At 39.0% G+C, this 21730-nt stretch overlaps 1 protein-coding gene across 3 annotated transcripts in view; it reads right to left on the bottom strand.

Moving 5' to 3' along the window:
- Positions 1 to 7905, bottom strand: part of LOC110138402 (sterile alpha motif domain-containing protein 9-like) — a 35341-nt gene extending 27436 nt beyond the window's left edge. For all 3 annotated transcript variants that reach the window (XM_070471612.1, XM_020895433.2, XM_070471620.1), the window contains exons 1-2: positions 7705 to 7905; positions 3747 to 3876 (exon numbers count right to left, since the gene is read on the bottom strand). In XM_070471612.1, coding sequence (XP_070327713.1) covers positions 3747 to 3774 — 28 coding nt within the window. In that variant the 5' untranslated portion in view covers positions 3775 to 3876; positions 7705 to 7905. The remainder of the gene's footprint in view (positions 1 to 3746; positions 3877 to 7704) is intronic.
- Positions 7906 to 21730: the final 13825 nt, after the last annotated feature.

The following is a 21730-nucleotide window of genomic DNA, read 5'->3' as shown; positions in this document are numbered from 1 at the left end:
TTAAAATCCCACATTGGCTGTGCATTTCTTATCATAGCTATTTCCACACTAATATACTAGTTATTCCTTCAGAGTGATATCAAGCTTACTGTAAGTTTTTGTCTAAGCCAGTCTCTGTTTATTTAGTCAAGTGTTTTGAGGAAATATTGAGAGTATTGTTGAAGCTGGAAAATAGAATGATTGTTCCCTAAAGAATTTGCTGAGCCAAATAGTCTGTATTTATCTATCCTTTAGAGGTATTGTGACGTGGCTTCACAGTGATTAGTAGAAGCCAACCATGTTTAAAGATATTCTGGCTCTTAGATAACTCATGTATATTTGGTATTCAGGAATGATATTTATTTTCTCTAATAAAAATTTTAAAATAAAACATTCAAATGGTTTGAAGAAACATTCTGGGATATAATTTTTTTTTTCAATTTATACTTAACTTAGGTATGAATAATGGAAAAAAAAACTATCCATCCAGTTTTTAATTTCCTTGTTTCCAGTGTGATAATTAGTTTTCCAACTATTGGAAAAATATTGTTTTTATTTAAAGTCATATAAACTGATGTACCTATGACATAACTAAATGCAAAGGTGAGTATTGGAAAAGGGGTAAACAATACAGTTTGAGAAAACTAAGGTTATATGTTTAGGAGAAGGGGATTGAAATAGACTAGCAGTGAATAAAGGACTGTAAACAAAGACTGAAATGGAGTGACAAAGACAGTTATTTAAATTCAAGACGATCTTGGCAAACTTGGTAAAACACTCCCATCTTAGATCAAGAAAGCAATATTCATTTAGTGCTTCACAAAAATAAATTGCCTTCATGACTGAATAAACAAAATGTGGTATATTCATACAATGGAATTTACTTAACAATAAAAAGGAATGAAATCATGATAACATAACATGGATGAACCTAGAAAACATTATGCAAAATGAAAGGAGCCATTTACAAATAAACATATATTGTGTGATTCCAGTTATATGAAATGTCCAAAATAGGCAAATCCATAGAGACAGAGAGTAGATTGGTAGTTGCCAAGGGCTGGAGGATAGGGTAAATGGTGACTGACTGTTAATGGGTACAGGATTTTTAAGGGTGTGATGAGAATGTTCTAAAATTGATTGTGCACAACCCTATGGATATACCAAAAACCGCTGACTTGTATAACTTAAAAGGGAGAATTTTATAGTATGTGAATTATCTCATTCTAATAACAGCCTACTAAGTGCCAGATACATATCAATAACTTACACTATTCAACTTAATCCTTACCAGATGCTTGCAAACAAAATTTATTTTCACTTCACAAATGAGAAAACAGAGTTCTAACTTACCTGTGTAACTCAGTGGAGGGCTGGCACTGCTGGGCTTGCACGCTAAGCCTATTTTCTAAGTATAAGCCTTTTCCATTGGCTGTTCTGCTTCACCCTGTTTCCAGAGTTTTCTACTTTAGATTCTCAGTGAGCTAGACTCAGGGGGTCTCTGCATTATCCTCTGCTCTTTCAACTGCCAGACAGACCTGACTCTGGAGATGCTCGTATCATTCTCCACAGACCTGCCCTGCCCAGATCTGAGGCACTATCTTCTCTTAGCCGGTGTCTTCTCTCAGGAAGCTACCCACCCGTAGCTTCTCTGGGCACCCCCAAAGACTGTAAAGAAAAGTTCTAGGTTTTCTCTCCTGTTTGAGCCAATGATTATAGCATTTGCCTCTGGCCCGGAACTCGACAAGAAACAGCCCATGAAGGATTTCCTGTTTACAGGCCATCACTTGCCCGGAGACACCGTGCGCGCGCACTGGCATGTGTATGTGCGCATGTGTAACGTGGGGATGGTGGGAGTGATCTTCGGTTTTTTTTGTCTTTGCGCCACGTAACAGGGAGACAGGCTCTTTCTTGCTTTCTCCTTCACTGTTTAAATTCTCCCAGGAATTCTATCCAGGGAGATGGAATAGAGTGACTGACATCTGTTCTTCCCAAGACAGTTTTTTTTTTTTAAATCCTTTGCGTTATCTCAAAGCTTCCCCCATTATTCAAAAATGAAGACCCTTTATAACATCAACAAATTTTTCAACTGCCCACTCTTATGATGGGAGCTGAGAAGATACATACTGATTTGAAGCTACTATATATTTGGTAATGCTTTCACATGAATTTTGCACTCTGTCAATTATATGAGCAACTTATATGGTCACTGATCCTTATTTGGTCTGGAGTGATATATTGTACTTAATTCACGGTGACAATAATAAGAGCAAAAATTTCTCACAGTGCTTTAATATAACTCCTAGGCCCATCACTGTCTTCAACCTTTTTTTCAGTGATGGTTTGTTAGTGTTTATACAGAGCTTTAATCTAGTTCACTGTTCTGAGGCTTACAAAATCCTTTCATGAACATCACCTGAACAGATTTACGTTCTAGAGTGTCGGCCTATTTTTAAACATGAGAGACCTCTATGTTTGGCAAGACTACACAGTGTAAGTAAAGGGGGTGGGGGGAGTTGTGATCAGGAAAACTATTTCATAATTAAATTAGGTCTCCTCTCAGCTAATCTGTTTTACTGTTCATTGTGCGTATGGGGCTATTGGACCAGAACCAGTGTTGTCTTGTTTGTTGCTTGTTTTTGCTTTGCTTCTTCAAAAGAAATGCACTAGAAGCATCTATGTCTAAAATGGGTAAAGGGGGAGCTGCTCCTGGAGCTGGGGAGAAGAATTGCAGTTTACCTTTTTATTCTGTTCTAGGAAAGTTTTGAACCCAGAGTTCTCTTTATGGGTACTTACTCTCAGGATCCATTCCCTAAAGTCTTTTATTTTTTCTCTTGGGGAGTGGTGAGCAGGAAGGCTCAAACTAGCAGCTTTTGTGGTGAGAACTGGTACCCACCCCCACCTTGAGGAAACTGGGCCTCAGCAGCCTGAAGGTACTCATGCCTCCCAGAAAGGATGTTCCCAGTCTTGGCCGGAGCCCAGCAGACATATGCCTTGCTTTGATGTTCTTTCGGACTGAAACGACAAAGCTAGCTAGTTTCATTTTCTAGGATCTTGTCATAGTCTTTATACAAGCTAATTGTAAAGGAAAGCCTTGAGTAAAATGTTGATTAAACTTGGGAGGTTTTCATCTTTAACTAGATGTAAACTTTTGATAGGGATTCCCTGATGGCTCAACGGTAAATAATTCAGGAAATTAGGGTTCGATCCCTGGATTGGAAAGATCGTCTGGAGAAGGAAATGGCAACCCACGCCAGTATTCTCGGCCTGGGAAATCCCATGGACAGAGGAGCCTGGGGAGTTACAGTCCATGAGGTTGCAAGAGAGGCGGACGCGACTTAGTGACTTAACAACAACAGCAACAACAAAAGCTTTTGATCCCGTCTTGAGTTACATCGGACAGAGTTTTGCATAGCTACATGTAGTCACAATTTTCTGCACAGTTTGGTACGCTTGAACTCCTGATCTTCTGATCTAAATTTTACTTAGTTCTTCTAGCCTCATCTCCAGAGCCTTCCACCATCAGAAACATTCTGCACCTTGCTGGTTGGAAGGTTTCTTTTTTTTAAACAGTGGCACCTGGCGATGTGTATATGAAAGCAGTGAGATCTCTCATTCCTTTTAGAATCATTTTGTTAGAAATGGCTTATGTACACTTCAAAGTATATTCATTTCCAAAGTTATGCTTTAGTTTTTAGAATTAGTTTTTAAAGATAGCTTTTAAAGAAAGTTGATGAAACAGATATCTCTAATTCTTAGAAACTTACCAGGGCTTTTCTGAAAACTCCTTTTCATGAGAGCAACTTGAAATGGGTCTTCAAGAGGTTCTTTGATCTCCCACTGTTAGAGGAGTTGCATTTTCTTGTGAATTTACAGAAGTTACATCCCAGAAGGCATCTATGAGGAAGCAGAGGTGTGAGAAGACCTGGTCATTGCCCAACTTTACCTGAGGATATATTTGTTGAGAATCTATTACATTAAAAAATCACTCCAAAATTAAAATGCAATTGATTGGACTGTTACTAGAAACTGTTTGTGGGACAGATTTTCCCCTTAACTTTTTACTAGAAAATTTTTCAAGTATAGAAAATTTAAAAGCACATTCTTCAGCTACATGGCATCTCTTCCTAAATATAAATAATTTTGATTAAATAAACTTTCAAGATTTGTTGCAGGCATACTTTCTCTTTCTCTTCTCCCACATTCTACATTCAGTGTGGAGCAAATGCTACAGGTCGCATCTTCAAAACAGGCATCCGATTACCAGCTAGCCCCTCCATTCTTGGTCCAGGTCCCATCATCTCTCTCCTAAATTGAGGAGTGGCTCTCTCACGAGTTTCACCCTTGCTGTAATTGATCCCTTTGGGGACATCTCAAAATCTCGGCTGGAGTGACCCTTTCCAAAAGTAAGTAACAGAGTAACACTCTGTTCAGTTCCTCCAGCGGCTTCCGGTCTGACTTGCAGTGAATGCTGAGCTCCTTATTATGAACTTCATGTGTGTGTGTTACTTGCTCAATCGTGTCTGAGTCACTGTGGCCCTGTGGACTGTAGACCACCAGGCTCCTCTGTCCATGCGATTTCCCAGGCTAGAACATTGGAGTGGGTTGCCATTTCCTACCCAAGGGATCTTCCTGACCCAGGGATTGAACCCGTGTCTCTTGGGTCTCCTGCACTGGTAGGTGGATTCTTTACCACTGTGCCACATGGGAAGCCCAGGCCTCAGATGGCCAGGCACCCTATTACCCCTCTGATATAACATCTTAGTTTTATTTTTCTGTCTCTAAATTTGCTGCAGCTCTCTGACTTCCCTGTTGCTCCTCACAGGTGGCATCTGTTCCTGCTTCCAGCACTCTACTTGTTTCCTCTCCCTGGAATATCCTTGGACACCAGCAGGCTCACTCCTTCACTTCCTTCAGGTCGTTATCAAACCTTCAGGTCGTTACCAGAGACACTGCTCTGGTCGCCTACTGAACGCTATCCCATCTCCTGATGTCTCCTTTCCCTCATCTGGCTTTTTTAAAAAGTTAGATAAGACTTATCACAATCCAGTATTCCATTCCATGTATTTTTACTTATTTACCTTTTTATTTTCTGTTCTATCCATTATTCTGTGTCAAGAGTTTTTGTGTGTTTTGTTCACTATTTTTCAGTGCCTGGCATGTGGTAGCTTCTTAACAAAAATTTGTTGAGCGAATAACGTTTTCTTAGAGTAGTTAAAAATAATGAATTTTTGAAAACCATTGAATTAGCAATGTCTGGGTCAAGGAATTTTTGCTCATTACACTAGGGCACTTATTTTCCTTGGCTTGAATCCCAGACTGAAATCTGGAGAACTTTCTTTACTCTACTGCCTGTTAGGCCAGACCTAACTCTAGCTTCAATCATCTGGTCACAAAAGAAGAAAAAAAAAAGTTTTATCAAAAGGAAAAGAAAGTGTATTTTCTCCCCCAGTCCTTCTAGGTACCCCAGTTCCACAATACTCCATAAAACTTTTCTGCTATGTCATTCCCAGTCCCCAAATGAGGCCATTTCCCAAACCAGGTCTCCCCCAACGTGGGTCCCTTTCTCTCCTGGGCCCTCAGGGTTGGAGCCTCAGCCCCTCTGCTCTTTTCACCTGCTGCCTCTGCTCAGGGAAGCTGATCTCCAGGTGAGGTACCTGCCTCTTTCCGCAGACGTAGTCTGTCAGGGTCTGATGCAATGCCTTCTCTTAGCCCGGGTCTGCTTTCAGTAATTTAACCATCTCCCCTCTCTCTGCATATCCTAAGGACTCAGAGGACAGACTCCAAGTTTTCTCTTTTGATTTAACCAGTGACTACAATATTCCAATAAGGCCCAACATTCTGGAAATGAAGCAGCACATCAAGAACTTCCCTCTGGAGCTCAGCCCAGTGCTCTGTGACAACCTGGAGGGGCTGGATGGGTGGGGTGGGTGGGAGGCTCAGGATGGAGGAGATGTATGTGTACTTACAGCTGGTTCAACATTATTATACGGCAGAAACCAGCACAACATCGTAGAGTAATTATCTTCCGATTAAAAGTAAATTTAAAAAAAGAAAGAATTTCCTTGATTTCCGTGTGTAATCAGTCCCTTATTTTTACAGTTCTTTCTTTGGCTTCTAAACCACCAGTGACTCACTGTGTGCTGTGTCTAACATGGGGGATGCTGCAAAGGGAACTTCGTGCCATCTAACAGGTGACAGTTTTCTGTTACATCTTTTTGTTCAGATTCTGCCTATAGATACGAGGGAAGTAGAAATACTCTTCTCACATCAGGTCATTGACATTTATTCCTCTGTAAAATGTAATGTTAAATGTATTTTCTTCTGTTAAATGTAAACATCAACAATACCTGGTCTCAATAAAATATGCTAACTCTTTAAAAATATCTGTGGACTGATTATAATTTCAAAAGTTTCTCAACTCCTCTCTCCCACATGATAGGAGTGGTAACATATAATGATTTTAAACTATTATATTCAGTAATGCTTTTAAAGTAGTTTATAGTTCATTGATTTTAAGACCGTATGTATGCATGTGTGTATATAGTTGGAAATATATAAAGGTCAAAATGACTGGTGTGCACAAATTTTGAGAATGCCTTGCCACAGTCTTGGTTTCCTAGGGGCCCTCATCTTCCTGCTTTGAAATAATCACGAACACAAATCTTAGTAGTAGTAGTAGTAACTAATCATTGACAAAGGAGCTACAGGATGCCGTTCTCCAGTGACTACTCCAGTCTTCTCTGTTGAGGTGTTAAGAAGTACCAAATCAGCAGAACTCTTCAGGATGAGAACTGGTGCCCACCCACCTTCATCTCAAGGGATTCTCAGTTGTTGCTGGTGAGTCACTCAGTCGTGTCCGACTCTTTGCGACCCCATGGGCTGTAGCCCGCCAGCTCCTCTGTCCATGGAGTTCTCCGGGCAAGAACACTGGAGTGGGTTGCCATGCCCTTCTCCAGGGGACCTTCCTGGCCCGGGGGCTGAACCTCAGTCTCCTGCATCGCAGGCGGGTTCCTTTCCGCTGAGCCGCCAGTGGAGGCGAAGGTCCTCAGCAGCACCCCAGATGTCGTGCCTGGGGGAGGCGTCTGCTCGACTGGGAGCTGACTGGGGCAGAGACCATTCAGGATCCTGGCCGCTGCCCAGGAAGGCTACCCACACTGTCTTTTGAAGGTCTGACGGACTGGAACCACACATAAGCCAAACTCAGTGTTATTTTCCTAAGCATAAGTTTTCATTTTAATTTTTAAACCAAATTGCTGTATGAGATGGATGTGAAGGAAGCACTTAACCTAAAAAATAGCCTCCGGGGGATGTTATCTTTGATTAAATATTCTGTTGAACTTCTAATAACATCGCAAGTTCTGGAAGGCAGAATTGCACATGACCACAGGTTCCTTTACAATCTTTTATGTTAAACTTTCTGACGGTCTTTGCATTGTTTCTGTATCGTTTTTCCCCACTGCCCCGTGACCAGAAACCTCCTCACCACCTTAAATATACTTAATGATCCATTTCTTTTTAGAAGAACATTTACAAAGATAGTCTTAGTTAGATATACTGATATAGAATTAAAACACTGGTATTTCTACTTTCAATAGTTTTACAAGTAATGGCTTATGTACAAGCACATGTTTTTTTAATTAAAAAGTACAGCTGGAGTTTATAAAAATAGCAGTTTCCTCATAAGCATAAAAAAAATAAAAGTGTAACGATTGGGAAACTTACCAGGATTCTTCTGAAAACTTCTTATATCGGAAACTTTGAACGGTTGATTTTTTAACTTTTGCTTTCTTATTCTTCTCATGGGTAGGAGATGTGTGGCTGTAAGAATCCTTTTTAAAAAATAAGGCTTTAGGTTGTGACGTTTACTTGTCTCCTGGAGCCCTGACCCTGTGCAGAAGCAGAGTGAGGAAGCAGAAATGCAAACAGTTTCAGTTTTGCTTCTGAACATATTTCTTTAGGTTTGTAAAATATTAAACATATGTAAATATATGTTAATAGTTATAAAATATTAAAAGATTAACATCACAGAAAATCAACAAAGTTGAACCATTGCTGAGAAACTGTCCACCAGACACAGTTTCAAGTCATCCAGAGTTAAGAAAATGAGGTGAAAAAAAACAAAAAACCTACAGAAAAAAATACTGGGAAAACACTGAAAGCTCAGAGTAATACAAGTGTCTGTTACAGGCTGAATTGTTTCCCCAAATTCATAGGTTGCAGCCCTAACCCTCCTTATCTCAGAATGTGACTGTATTTGCAGAGAAGGTCTTTAAAGAGTTAATTAAGCTAAAATGAGGTCATAGGGTGGATCCTAATCCCGATATGACTGGTTTCCTTGTAAGAAGAGATTGGTGTTACATGCTCTCACACACACACACACACACACACACACACACACGAACGACCATGTGAAAACACAGGGAGAAGACAGTCATCTATAAGTCAAAGATAGAGGCCTTAAAAGAAAACAACTCTGGCAAATCCTTGACCTTGGTCTTCAAACCTCTGTGAGCAAATAAATTTCTGATTTTTAACTCATCTTATCTGTAGAAATTTGTTATGGCAGTCCCAACAAGCTAATACTTACATGAATTTCATTATTTTTTAAAAATTAGAACATTAGTTTGTTTAATTATGAATATAATTGAAGTTCATTTTCAAACTTAAGAAATATAGAATATAGAAAGAAGGGGAGGAACCATATTATCCAAATGCAATCTTTGTTTTCCATTATACTTTTTTCTATTCATATATTTTTCAAATATAAATTTAATATTTGAGAAATTTTACCAGACTCTGAAACATATAATTTCAAATGGGTAGTAAACACTGCCCAGTAAATGCTGAATCACATTTTATTTCTTGAATTATTCTGATATAAAAATTATTCTGATATAAATATCAAAATTCAGAACCACTGGAATATGACAACTTTGGGGATTGTGTGTATGGTTTTTGCTAATTTGTTTGCATTTTAAAATTGCTTTGCAATGTTGCATTAGCTTCTGCTGTTGGTTTTTAAAGAAACTGAAACTGCTACATCTGCTAGTAGAAGAAATGCTTTGTTTTGAAGTTTTGACATTGTTTAGGTGCATCATGGTTCAAGGGTTTCCCAGCTGGCTCAGATGGTAAAGAATCTGCCTGCAGTATGGGAGAACCGGGTCAATCCCTGGGTTGGGAAGATCCTCTGGAGAAGGGCATGGCAACCCACTCCAGTATTCTTGCCTGGAGAATCCCATGGACAGAGGAGCCTGGCAGGCCACAGTCCCTAAGGTCACAAAGAGTTGGACACAGTGACTAACACACACACATCGTGGTTCATAGACTTATAAAGAATGCCATGGACTATTTTTATTCTTATATGAAATCTACAAATTTGGGGGATGATAGTGGAAGTGGTGCCTCTTACTATCTTATGTAACACATTTGAATATTTTCATCAATATTACCATCATCTGTTTAAATCTCCCAGTGTATTTTCTCCAAGTCTGTTTACTTAAAATTGTATGGAATGATATAATTAATAAACAATAAAATCTTAACATACACACCCCCACAACCTTGGTAAGCTTGTTAAAGAAAATTCTCTAAGAATATGATGAACATTTTTTCATTAAGTGAAGATCATTTTTATAGTTGTTTGAGCTATAATGTCTACTGATACTCCCAGGTGTCTTACCAAACTGGTGGGCTATACTAAAACCCCAGTGAGTGTGGACTTTCGGAATGCGCACGTTCCTGTGTTCCACAATATGCTAAAGATGAACATTCCACCCCAGTAGGATTCTTGCTGTAGTTTTTGTTAAGTTCAGCATTATGTCCAGTCTTTTGTTCTTTATTACACTTTGTCTCCCTCTCTGAATAAGCACAGTTCACTAGATTCTCCACTTCCCGTCTCCTGAAAATTCTGACCCCCTCATCTTCCGCTGGTGACATCTCTTCCTACTTAATGGGCAAAATTGAAGGCCCACCTGTAGGTGGGCTTTCTCATATACCTCATTCTCCAGACCCCTAAACCCAGCTGTGCCCCTGTTTACCCCTTCTTTGTACCTAAGGGTGCACTTCTGAACCCAGACTCCACAATAACATCACCTGGAGTTTTCAATAAAAGCAGAAAACGCCCAGGACTGCTTTTGGGCAATCATACATCTCTAGAGACAAGGCCACACATCAGTAAATTTTTTAAAAGCTTCCTGAGCAGTTCTAATATATAGACAGGGTGAGAATGTCTGGAATAAATTGAAGTCTTCATCTTCCCCTTTCTTTCCCTTACCTTCTTTTTATCTCTCTTCCATTTTCAAGCAGTTCAGTCCTTAAATCATTATACATGCAGAGAAAAGTAGATGTCTACGGTGGGAGAGTGGCAAGTCAGGGCCTAGGAAGGCGGATGACCTGGCGGGGTGGGGGTGCTGTCGAGGTGGGGCGGGTCAGAACCTGCACAGTGTGAAGGGAGTATCCACCTGTGGGAGTGACCCAGTGCTGGGCATCCGAGCCTGACGGAGGTGTGGAGGGTGTGCAGAGGCAGCCTGCTGTGGTGTCAGAGCGCTAGTACAGTGAACAGAGTGTCTCAATGGAGGATTGATCTGGTGTGGGCTACTAGAGCCCAAGCAGAAAAGAGAGTGTTCCTCTGGGAGAAGATCCTAAAATGAAGAGTGTCAAAAATTGCACTGAGGAAAGTTAAACAGGCAAGGAAGACTTTATTGGAGAACTCATAGCTTAGTCAATAAAGAATTACCCTGCAATGCAGGAGACCAGGATTTGATTTCTGGGTCAGGAAGATCCCTTGGAGAAGGAAATGGCAACCCATTCCAGTATTCTTGCTTGGGAAATCCCCTGGACAGAGGAGCCTGGTGGGCTACAGTCCACGGGGGTCACAGAGTCAGACACGACTTAGCAGCTAAACCGCCTCTGTGGTAATAGAGGGGAGAGAGAGAGACTGATTCAGCTCTTCTGAAGTAAAACATGGGAAGGTTTTTAAACCCTGGAATGAACTAGTGGAAAAAAACTGGACTACTATGTGGTAGGTTGGTCACTGGGGTGCCCGAAGGACACTGTGTGGCTTAGTTTGCAAACGTTTTTCTCCGTGATTAGGCCCCCTGGGTTTGCTAGTTGACATGCATCCAAGGTTTCCACCCTCTCACAGATACTGGGAAACAGGGGTGCTATCTCCTTTGATGTTTACATTCCAAATACCTCATTCCCTGGTGCTTGAGAAGGACAATCCTGGGTTGTAAAACTGGAACCAGGCTGGGAGGATATTTGCATACATTTTAAAGGGGCAGAGAAATAATTTGCAACAAATTTTCTAAAGTAAATGCTTTAAGGAAAGGGAGGCCGTTAGTCAGGGACCTATAATCTAGAAGATACCTGTCCCAAGTTTAGTAAAGATTTCACGCTCAGCTGCTTGGTTGTATCTGACTCTTTGCGACCCTGTGGACTGTAGCCCACCAGGCTGCTATGTCCATGGGATTCCCCAGGTAAGAATACTGGAGTGGGTTGCCATATCCTCCAGGGGATCTTCCTGACCCAGGGATCGAACTCACATCTCCTGCATTGGCAGGAGGATTCTTTACCACTGAGCCACCTGGGAAGCTTAGAAATCATTAAAGTTCATTTTGGTTAAGAGTCAGAGCTGAATTGAGAGGGGAGGGCACTTCTTCTGGGCAGGAGATAGCAGCATTGAGATAGAAGATTGATTACACAGAGGGATTACTCAAATAAGAAAATATATAAGGAAGTGAAAGCCGTATTTCTCACTGTTGGAGAAGTGGGTTACAAACATGAGAAAAGAACAATTTGCAGTATGGAACTACAGTTGGAGATATCTGTGTGAATTCATGTTTTTAAAGTATATTTAGATATGGAAATAAATATAGCTGTGAATACATTGTCTTCTCCTGTTGATTGAGAGTGAGGGGAGACACCTCCATAGCAATGAGCACAACTAGCACTCAAATGGTGCCTTCTAAATGCCGTTTTTCTCTCTGAAAAAACCAGGGCCCCTTGGAAAGATAGCAGATTCCAGAGATGGGACAGGGAAAGGATAAGATAAGCTTGAAACATCTTTTTTTTTTTTTTTTTTTTTGGTCCAGAAAGCAAGGAAGAGATCAAAGGAAGATATAGAAAGTACTAAAAAGTTTAGTCAACTTGAATAGGCTCCTGATACTCAAATCTAGGACAACTGGAAGATCCAAATAAATAGTGTAGTAACAGATTGTCCACTGAATAATCAGATAATTCACTAAATGATATAGAGAACCATGAGTTCAAATAGATATAAATAAGTAAGTGAATAAGTGGAAAATTTGATGAGAAATAGTGTATTGACAAAGTTTCAATTTACCTTCCCACCAACTACTTACTGATGACAATGAGAAAGACTAACTTTACAGTGGAGAAGGCTGCAGGCCCTTTTTTTCAGTGGTATCTTCGAGTCATCGAGGTGAATGACATCCATATGGGACAAATGAGAAAGATGAACCCTAATAGGATGGCAAATACACAGCATCACTTCTGTGATATTCCTGCCAAGATACATAACTTAGATCTACGAATCCTGAAACATCATACAAATGTAAATTGAGGGATGTTCTACAAAATAGCTGGCCTCTCATCTTGAAAAGTGTCAAGGTCATAAATATGTAAAGGTTAAGGAAATGTTTCAGATTGGAGGAAATTAAATGCAACTTATGCTGGGTGTTTTTGTTATAAAGCACATTATTGAGACAACTGGTGAAACTTGAATGAAGTGTGAGGATTAGATGAAAGTAATCAACATCTAAGTTAACATCAGTGTCCACCCCAAGTTGGCCATCCCGATTTGGATGGTTGTGTTGTGACTAGGTTTCCCTGTACTGTGGCTAGAATTTCCTTGTTTGTTGAAATACACACTGAAGTATTGGAGGATGATTCAATTTCTTACTCAAACCGCTCATTAAAAACTTTTGTCCTCGTACTTCCTATCAATCTGTAAGTTTTTGATTGGTAGATTACAAGTTGGTAATTACTGAAAATAAAAAAGGAATCATACAATTACCACCTGTATAATATTACCCCTAACCACAATAAGAGAAAGAAGTAAAGTGAAGTTCATTCTCTCCTTCATTCTCACGGACTTAACTCCAAATTAAAATTTCCCTCTTTAAATGGCATCTTTCTCAGCTGTATGCAAATAGGTTTAGGATCCCGGAATTTTCACTGGAGATTCTACCACCCATAAAAATATTCATAGAAAATATACTGCTTGGCTCTGTCTACTGGGACTGGTTTGTTACATATACATGCACTTGGCATTCATCCACATTGACATAGCTGTAGTTATTTTTCATTGCTATTTAATATTCTACTGAGTTACTTTGCCATATCTGACTTATCCATGCTTCTGTTGATGAATATTAGAGTGGCATAATGTAGTTTTGAACATTCTTGTGCGTGTCTTCTGATGCACATGAACACGGGCTATTCTAGAAAATATTGCCTGGAGGGGAATCTTGGTTGAGGTACACGATCAACATTCCTAAATACTTAAATGTTCCCCAAAGTTGCAGCAGTTTACATTCCTATTGTTGTTGTTTTAATCACTAAGTCCTGTCCGACTCTTTCGTGACCCCCATGGACTGTGGCCCGCCAGGCTCCTCTCTCTAGGATCCTCCTGACCCAGGGATCTAACTCTGTCTCCTACCTTGGTAGGCAGATTCTTTACCACTGTGCTGTTAGGGAAGCCCCACATTCCTACAAGCAGCAGATTAAGGGGTTTGCCTTACTCTACATCCGTGATAACTCTTGGTATTATGAGACTTTCTAACTTTTATCATTCAAGTGGATGTGAAACTGTGTCTTGCTGCAATTTTAATTTCCATTTGCCTCATTACTAGTAGATTGAAAATCTTTTCATATGTTTAGTACTATGTATGCTTCCTCAGCTGTGAAATTCCTGTTTATTTAATTTGCATGTTTAAAAATCATTTGGGTCATAATTTTTGTTGCTTGTTTTTGGATGCTTTAAATCCTAATCCTTTATTTACTGTGTGTATTGCAAATTTAATTCTAGCTCTTAGTTTCTCTTTTCACTTACTTTGTGGTGGTAAACAGAAGCTCTTAATTTCAATGTGGTTAAATTCATGAGCTTTTCCTGTGGTTTATGTTTTTTGTGTCTTATTTAGAACATCTTCCCTACTTTGAGATCATATTTTCTCATGTTATTTTGTAAATACTTTCTAGTTTTGCCTTCTACTAGGTATAAGGTAAGGGGCTCTTATCACATATAGACAAACCTCTAATCACATATAGACAAAGGAAAGGGTACATGCTTATTCCATAACTTAAAGTGTTAATCATGAATAGAAGGAGACAATTATGTAAGAATCAACATGTGGTATCTACTTTTAAAATTCAAAATGAGGGAAGAATGAATAAAAAAAACAATCTGGACAATTTCATTAGCCTATGGAGTAACCAACCAAATGGGTCAGTAGGCAATCAAGAGAAATGATGCAAAAAAGCCACTTCCTGTCATCTCAACATCTTCATCCTCACCCCAACTAGAGATCAGAAATATGGCAGAAAAATAAAATTTTCCTTCAGTGAAATATCTCCAGCAATCGAAAGCTGAAAAAGGAAAGAAATAGGTAAGACCAGTAGAGAGCATGACAGGCTGGAAAGTATGGTACTTGGAGGGCTTCTGTTAAGTCTGTGTTTTCACATACAGTTCAGATCAGGAATTATAATGTATAGATTTCACCTCTTTTTCTCTCTTTGTGAAGAGAATGAGAACAGTTCCTAAAGAGACAAGTGAAAAAAATAGTATTAAAAAGGTGAGCCAATTCTTTGGGGGAAAAAAAAACAAGAGAAAGAAATGTATATACACCTGGAATACAGTAACCATGGGACCTATCTCAAGGTAGATGGGAGGCTTGTGGTCTCTCTTGGAATCAATATTTTGGGGCTTAACCTGACTAAGAGAATGATGCTAAGGTACCCTATCCACATGGTATCCCTTACAGAGCATGCTCCCTGATACAGGACCAAATAAAATTAGATAACTTACATCATCTTACATTAAATTGCAGATGGCTCAATGATTTAAACATAATAAACAAATTCAATAATACGCTCTCAGAAGATATGACCAAGTTTTGAAAGTATTAAAGTGGGGAAAGGTATAGTAAAAGCCCTAAAAAACATACAGAGAAAAAGTTAATACATTTGAGTTGCATAAATATGTAATCACTTTGTAAAATATTTCATAAAGTCAGCCAAAAGAGCACCAATCAACCAGGAAAATTGTAACACTTATAACACTGTTAAAGAGCTAACTTTGTAATTTATAAAGACTCTGTACAAATCAGTAAGGAAAAACTGAACACTTCAATTTAAAAAAATAAGCAGTTTTTAGGTCCATCCACGTCTCTACAATTCCATTCCTGCAGGAATGACCACAACATTGTAAAGCAACTATACGCTAATTAAAAAAATAAGCAAAGGATATGAAGAGTATTTTCAAGAAAAAAAAAAGATAAATAAATGAAGTATTTTCAGCCTCAGTCATACAAAAAAAGTATTAAAAACTACAAAATATCACCTCATATCACGTTGCCAACATGAAAAATTTAATAATACCTGGTGTTGGGGACGATATGGGGAAATAAGCTAGCTCATAATACTAAAGATGTAAATGAGAATAATCAAGAGAAATTCAGCAGTATCTATGAAAACTCTGAAAATTCAAAACAAAAAAAGAAAAGTTTGAAGACAAAACACAGGAGAATACGAAGCTAGGCCAAAATTTCTTAAGCAGGATATGGAAAGTCATAATGATAAAGAAAAAATGGATAAATTAGACTATATATATTTTATATATATATATTAAGATCAAGCAACTGGAATGCTCATACAGTGATTATAGGAGTATAAATGTGTATATCCACCTTGGAAAATGATTGGATTTTGTCTACTCAACCTGAATATTCTAGGTATATCGAAGAAAGAAGAATGCATGTGCCCACCAAAACACATGTACAAGGATGATGGAGCAGCTTTATTTATACTTGTCCGCTAGGCTGATAACATCATGCCAAGTGGACTCAGGGTACAGGAAATACTCTGGATTCCTTAGTAAGAGAAACACAGACCAGACAGCAAAGATACATGGTACAAATTCAGGGGTCTGTCACACGATGAAGTTTTTAGGGATCTCATGGTCTGTGAAGGAAGAAACAGCTCTATAGAAGATGGTGCAAGCTGCTCTGCTTTTCAGCCGATGTGGCCTGGCAGAGCCCAAGATACTAGAGGTGTCCTTTGTGGGTGGAGTCTTTCAAAAGGCCTAATACTAGAGGCATGTTGCAGATTTTCCAGGATTCTTGTAATAGCAGGACTTTTGGGCAGAGAACTACTTATGTTTGAAAAAAGAAAGCCTTAGAAGAGACTGAGTGCTTGATCATAGGATATCAAGTGACTGACTACATGGCTGATTTTTACAACACAGCTATATGTGATCAGATGCAGTGAGTCACGAGGTCAGGCTGGGCAGACACACAAATGCTAGAATGGCACCTTCAGATCACATCTCAGTAGGTCCAGAGGTCACACGAGGAATCACATAAAGGTGCATCAGTCTCATAACAGGACCAGAATTCCACATTGTCTATCTCAGTTGCACTTTTGCCTCTCCCTGAAATTGTACTTATGATATCAAGGGAATTCCTCATGACTAATAGAGAGAAAAGCAGGAAATAAGGTTTGGTTCACAGATGAGTCAGCTCAGTATATTGGCGCTAACTGAAAATGGACTGTGCCTGCTACAGCCACATTCAACAGTAACTCTGAGTGAAAGGAAATCTGTCCAGGGGTCATTCTATGGAGGGGAAACTATCTGAAGTATGGACATACATGGATCCTTTGAACAGTGGCAGATGGTTTAGATAGCTGTTCAGGAGTTTGAGGAAGAGGTATATGGACAAATCTTTGGGAGTGGTCACAAACTGTGTGCAACCTGTCATCTCCTGTTACGCCTAGAGAGCACCTACTGAAGGGAAGGCCCTAAACAACCACCCTGTCTGACCAGATGGGCAGCTCATCCTTTACATGTTCCTGCCTCTCTTCTCAGACACCTCAATGCTTGCACAGCAGTTCCTTAGATGAGCTGGCCAGAACAGGTTTTGAGGCTATTCAAGTATCACATAGCAAAGACTCCCTCTCACAAAACTGGATCTGGTTATTGTCTCTGCATGTTGACGTAACTGCCCAGAGCATAGACCAGTGCTGAACCTTCAATGTGACACCATCCTTCAAGGATACTAGCCAGGCACTAGTGGTAGGTTGATTATATCAGATTCCTTCCATCCTGTACTAGTTTATTCTTACTGGGGTTAATACCCACTCTGTATATTGTTTGTCTTCCTTCCTAGAGTGTCTCTGGAATCCAGACCATCTGAGTGATTATAGAATGGATGGTTTACTCACATGGGATTTCACACAAAAATACATCACGCTCAAGTGATCCATTTTAAAGCAAAGGAAGATTTATTGTCCTGGAAGGATCTGCTAAGTCCTGACTCAACAATATCTTAGCCTTGTGATCTTGGCCAAGTCATCCAATCTCTTTGTCTCAGTTTCTCCATCTCTTAAGATGAGGATGACAGGGATCCTGTTAAGATCATGTGAGATGAAGCAATATGTGAAAAAGCCTTTTAGATCCCATCCAGTGTAGCATTAAGAATGAATTCTGGATGTGCAGCTGTAGCTTGCGGGTATATATTTAGAGAGAAGGGGTATTACTTGTTGCAGGATTTCCCATCTGGTAAGGGAAAGAAATGTGCCTGCACCAGCAACTGTGGTCCTGAGACTCTGGGGTTGCTTCCAGTGTTTGGGAGCAGATTCCAGATGGAGGCAGCTTTTTGCTTTCTTTCTCCGGCAACTTTCATGTACAGTAATCATTCCAAGCTGGTGTGTCCCTTTCATTGTTTTCCCTAAACACTTGGACTCTGTTCAGTTTTTGTTGTTGTTGTTGTTATTTTTAAAAGAACTATGTTGGAGGTTGTCTCTTTCTGGTATAAACTTTCCTAGAGATTCAAGAATTTTCAAGCTTGAAACTGATCGCCCAAGTCATCAGCCCATGAGAATCAGTGTTCCTAGTAGAAGTTCTGCTTAATCTAGGATGCACAGCAAGTGGGATTTCTGAGGGACCTGACCCATGTCTTATAAAGGATAGAGTCTGTGAGCACCAGGGGTTTCTGAGTGACCTAAGAGCTGTGTTTCTAAGAGTTTGGAAGCTCTTTAAATATTCAAACATCTACTCATGTTTTCTGAGTTTTCCTTGAACATATTGAGCCAGAGAGTGTTTGGTTACGTATGTACTTTAGGCTTTTCTGGTGGTTCAGAGGTAAAAAAATCTGCCTGCAAAGCAGGAGACACAGGAGACATGGATTCAATCCCTGGGTCAGGAAGATCCCATGGAGGAGGAAATGGCAACTCACTCCTGTATTCTTGTTGGGGAAATCACATGAACAGAGGAGCCTGGCAGGCTACAGTCCATGGGGTCATCAAAAAGTTGAACACGGCTTGGTGACTAAACAACAACAAGCAAAAGGTACCACCCATTTTAGCTTTAATATTCAAAAAGGTTCAATTTTCCTGTGTCAGACTTCAAAGGACAGCTCAGACAGACTATTCAGAATTTAAAGCTAGATGGCATCAGGTCAAATCATTAAAAAAAAAAATTACCCTGCTGTGGAATCAAGGATTTCTAGGAGTTGGATGGGAGAAGGAAGAGAGGGTTTGGAGGAAAGCGCCTCCTGAGATGGTCTCAGGAGGAAGAGTGAAGGACACAGGAGCTCCCTCCTGCTCTCCGGGACAGCGCGAGTAGGGCTCAGGGCATGAACACTGACAGCCAGGAAGGAACAGGCGCTGGCCCCTAAGGATCGTAATCTCAAGAGTTGTGTAGTGAGCAGGCAAAGGGTTCCACTGTGCCAGCGCCGGGAGGTGGCTTGGTAAAGTAAGAGCTGACACTGGGGGGTCAGTTTATAATGCCCACTCTTCAAGATCACTCCCTCCTGTGAGCTACGAGGAAATCCCACGGACCCTTCTCTAGCTAACCTAGAGTCACCCATGGGAAGAGCAGACCATAGGTAATTGCCCAGTCACAGTACATAAGGCAGGGATGGGATCAGTCTCTCTGAAGCTGAGCCTACTCAGGGAATTGGGGGGACACAGACATTGTCTCATAAGCAGAAACCTACCAGGAATTGAACCAAAACAACTAGCCCAGGACTCCATCAATGACAACTTTACTACCAAGGTAGGAGTCTGGATGCAGGTGGAATCAACTAGAAGTTTGCCAAAGTGCTAATGATAAGCTGGTGAAGAAACAGATAGAGGGAAAGAATAAATTCACAAACCAAGATTACAAAACAAACAAAGCAGCTAATGTCAAACAGACAACAAAATTAACTATAAATTCATCCCCCCCAATAATTAGACTTTTGAAAAACATGTTTAGGATTATCAAAGAGAAATGAAGAGATACTATCCATAAATAAAATAAGAAGCTATGAAAAATTTAGAAGTTAAATAAGAAAATATAGAGAAGAGTGAACTGAAAATCTTAGAAATTATACATATACACACATATAAATATATGCATAAATATTATACATATATAATTTTGCTTTATGTGTATGTTGCATATATTATATATAATACATGTAGCAATATATTACATATGTATATTCATCTTATATGTATATATGCATATATTCAATAAGAATGATAAAATCTGATTATAGTAAAATAAGTTGTGTGTTGAAAGATACTTCTGAGGAATTTACCCACATTAAGCACAAAGGAAAAAATAAAAATATATGAAAGAACAATTAAAATTTATAGTGAATAGTTTGAGAGACTTCAACAAATGTCTGATGGCTGTTTCCAAAAAAGTGAAGAGAGAAAATAATATTTACTGTGATAATGACAGATATTTTCAGAACTGAAAAAAAACTTGAATTCTTTGATTTAAAATAGAGAAAAATAACCAAAAAAAAAAACCCAAAAGAAATAAAAGTTAATCTATAGCTAAATAGAGCATGCGTGTGTGCATGCTCAGTTGCTTCTGTCTTGTCTGAATCTTTGCACCCCCATGGACTGTAGTCTACCAGGCTCCTCTGTCCATGGAATTCTCCAGGCAAGAATACTGGAGTGGGTTGCTATTCCCTTTTCCAGGAGATCTTCCTGACCCAAGGATCGATCCTGGGTCTCCTGCATTGCAGGCGGATTCTTCATCACCGAGCCACCAAGGAAGCCCAGATATAGCATAATGAAACTGAAAAACAGTAAGTGTAAATAAAAATTCAAACCCCCAAAGAAAAAATCCCAAATAATCTACAAAAGATGAGGGGAGGGAACAGTATTCTCATTAGAAACAGCTGATGACAAAAGACAGTGGATAATATATTCAATATTTTGAAGGAAAATACACATTGGCCTAGAAACTTACAATTAGGTCAACCATAATTCAAAAGTAAACATTAAATTAAGACATTTTTAGAGATGTAAATTTCTAGAGGATTTATTACTAACTGATTCTAATTGAAAAAGTGATTACAGGATGAATTTTAACAAGAAAAGTGAGCTTAGAAAGAAGACACATGGCTTAAAAAATTGGAGGCACATAAAGCAGTAAGGAAAATATGGAGGCACACAACCTGATAAATGTGCTGAAAACATAATCCTCTAACTAAGACGAGCCAGCAATAACAAAGTGTGTGTGTAGGTGTGTGTGTGTGTTCTGATATTAAAGCACTATATTTTTCAGAGAGGACTATAAAGATATATATTAACTTCAGGTTTTGAAATAAAAGTTATTTTAAAAATATAGGGTATTCTATGAAGAGTAAACGGATATATTCTAGAGCACCCATGAGACCAGGGAATATAAGAAAATGCAGATAATTTTATCAGTTTAACAGGAGGCAGGAAAACAGGATATTAAAGACAGAAAAATGATAATAAATAGAACATATATGAAGGAAATACAAAGAGAAGGTAAATATATAGTAATCACAGCGAGTGTAAATGGATTAAACTCACTTGCTAAAATTCAGTCTATCACGTTGAATATATGCAGTTACAAGACACCCAACTTAAAAAAAAAAACAAAAAACTGAGATTGATTTAAAATAAAGTATTGAAAAATATAACAGGCAAGTGACCAAAGGGTATGTAAGTGTTAATATAAAATGAAGTAAAATAGAATGTAAGATAAACAGCTTTAGTAGAGATAAAGAACATTCAACCAAGAAAATGTAAAAATAAATTTGTGAGCATCTAACAACATAGCCTTGAACTATATAGAGCAAAAACTGAATTACATGGTGAAATTGATGAATTATAAATTAAAATGGAACAATATGGTGAATTAACCATTCATTTAAAAATTTAAAACTTAAAAAATTCTATAAATTGATTATGATTATGTAGATATATGGCACAGAAGAAATTATAGATGTTACACCATTGTGCTTCTCTCTCCGTGGACAGAGAACCTTGTGAGCTACAGTCCATAGGGTCAGACATGTAGAGTCGGACACGACTAAAGTAACTGAGCACGCACGCATGCACATGTTGTGCTTAAAAAAATAAATCTGATGTCCATCAATAGGTAAATGGATAAAGAGGGTATGGTATATGTAAATACACACACACACACATACACACACAATGGAATATAACTCAGACATGAAAAATGAAATGATGT

This window comes from Odocoileus virginianus, chromosome 1 (assembly GCF_023699985.2).
Source record: "Odocoileus virginianus isolate 20LAN1187 ecotype Illinois chromosome 1, Ovbor_1.2, whole genome shotgun sequence".
NCBI classification, from domain to species: Eukaryota; Metazoa; Chordata; class Mammalia; order Artiodactyla; family Cervidae; genus Odocoileus; species Odocoileus virginianus.
Note: the sequence above shows the minus strand (reverse complement) of the source record. Positions and strands in the feature narration are given on the sequence as shown.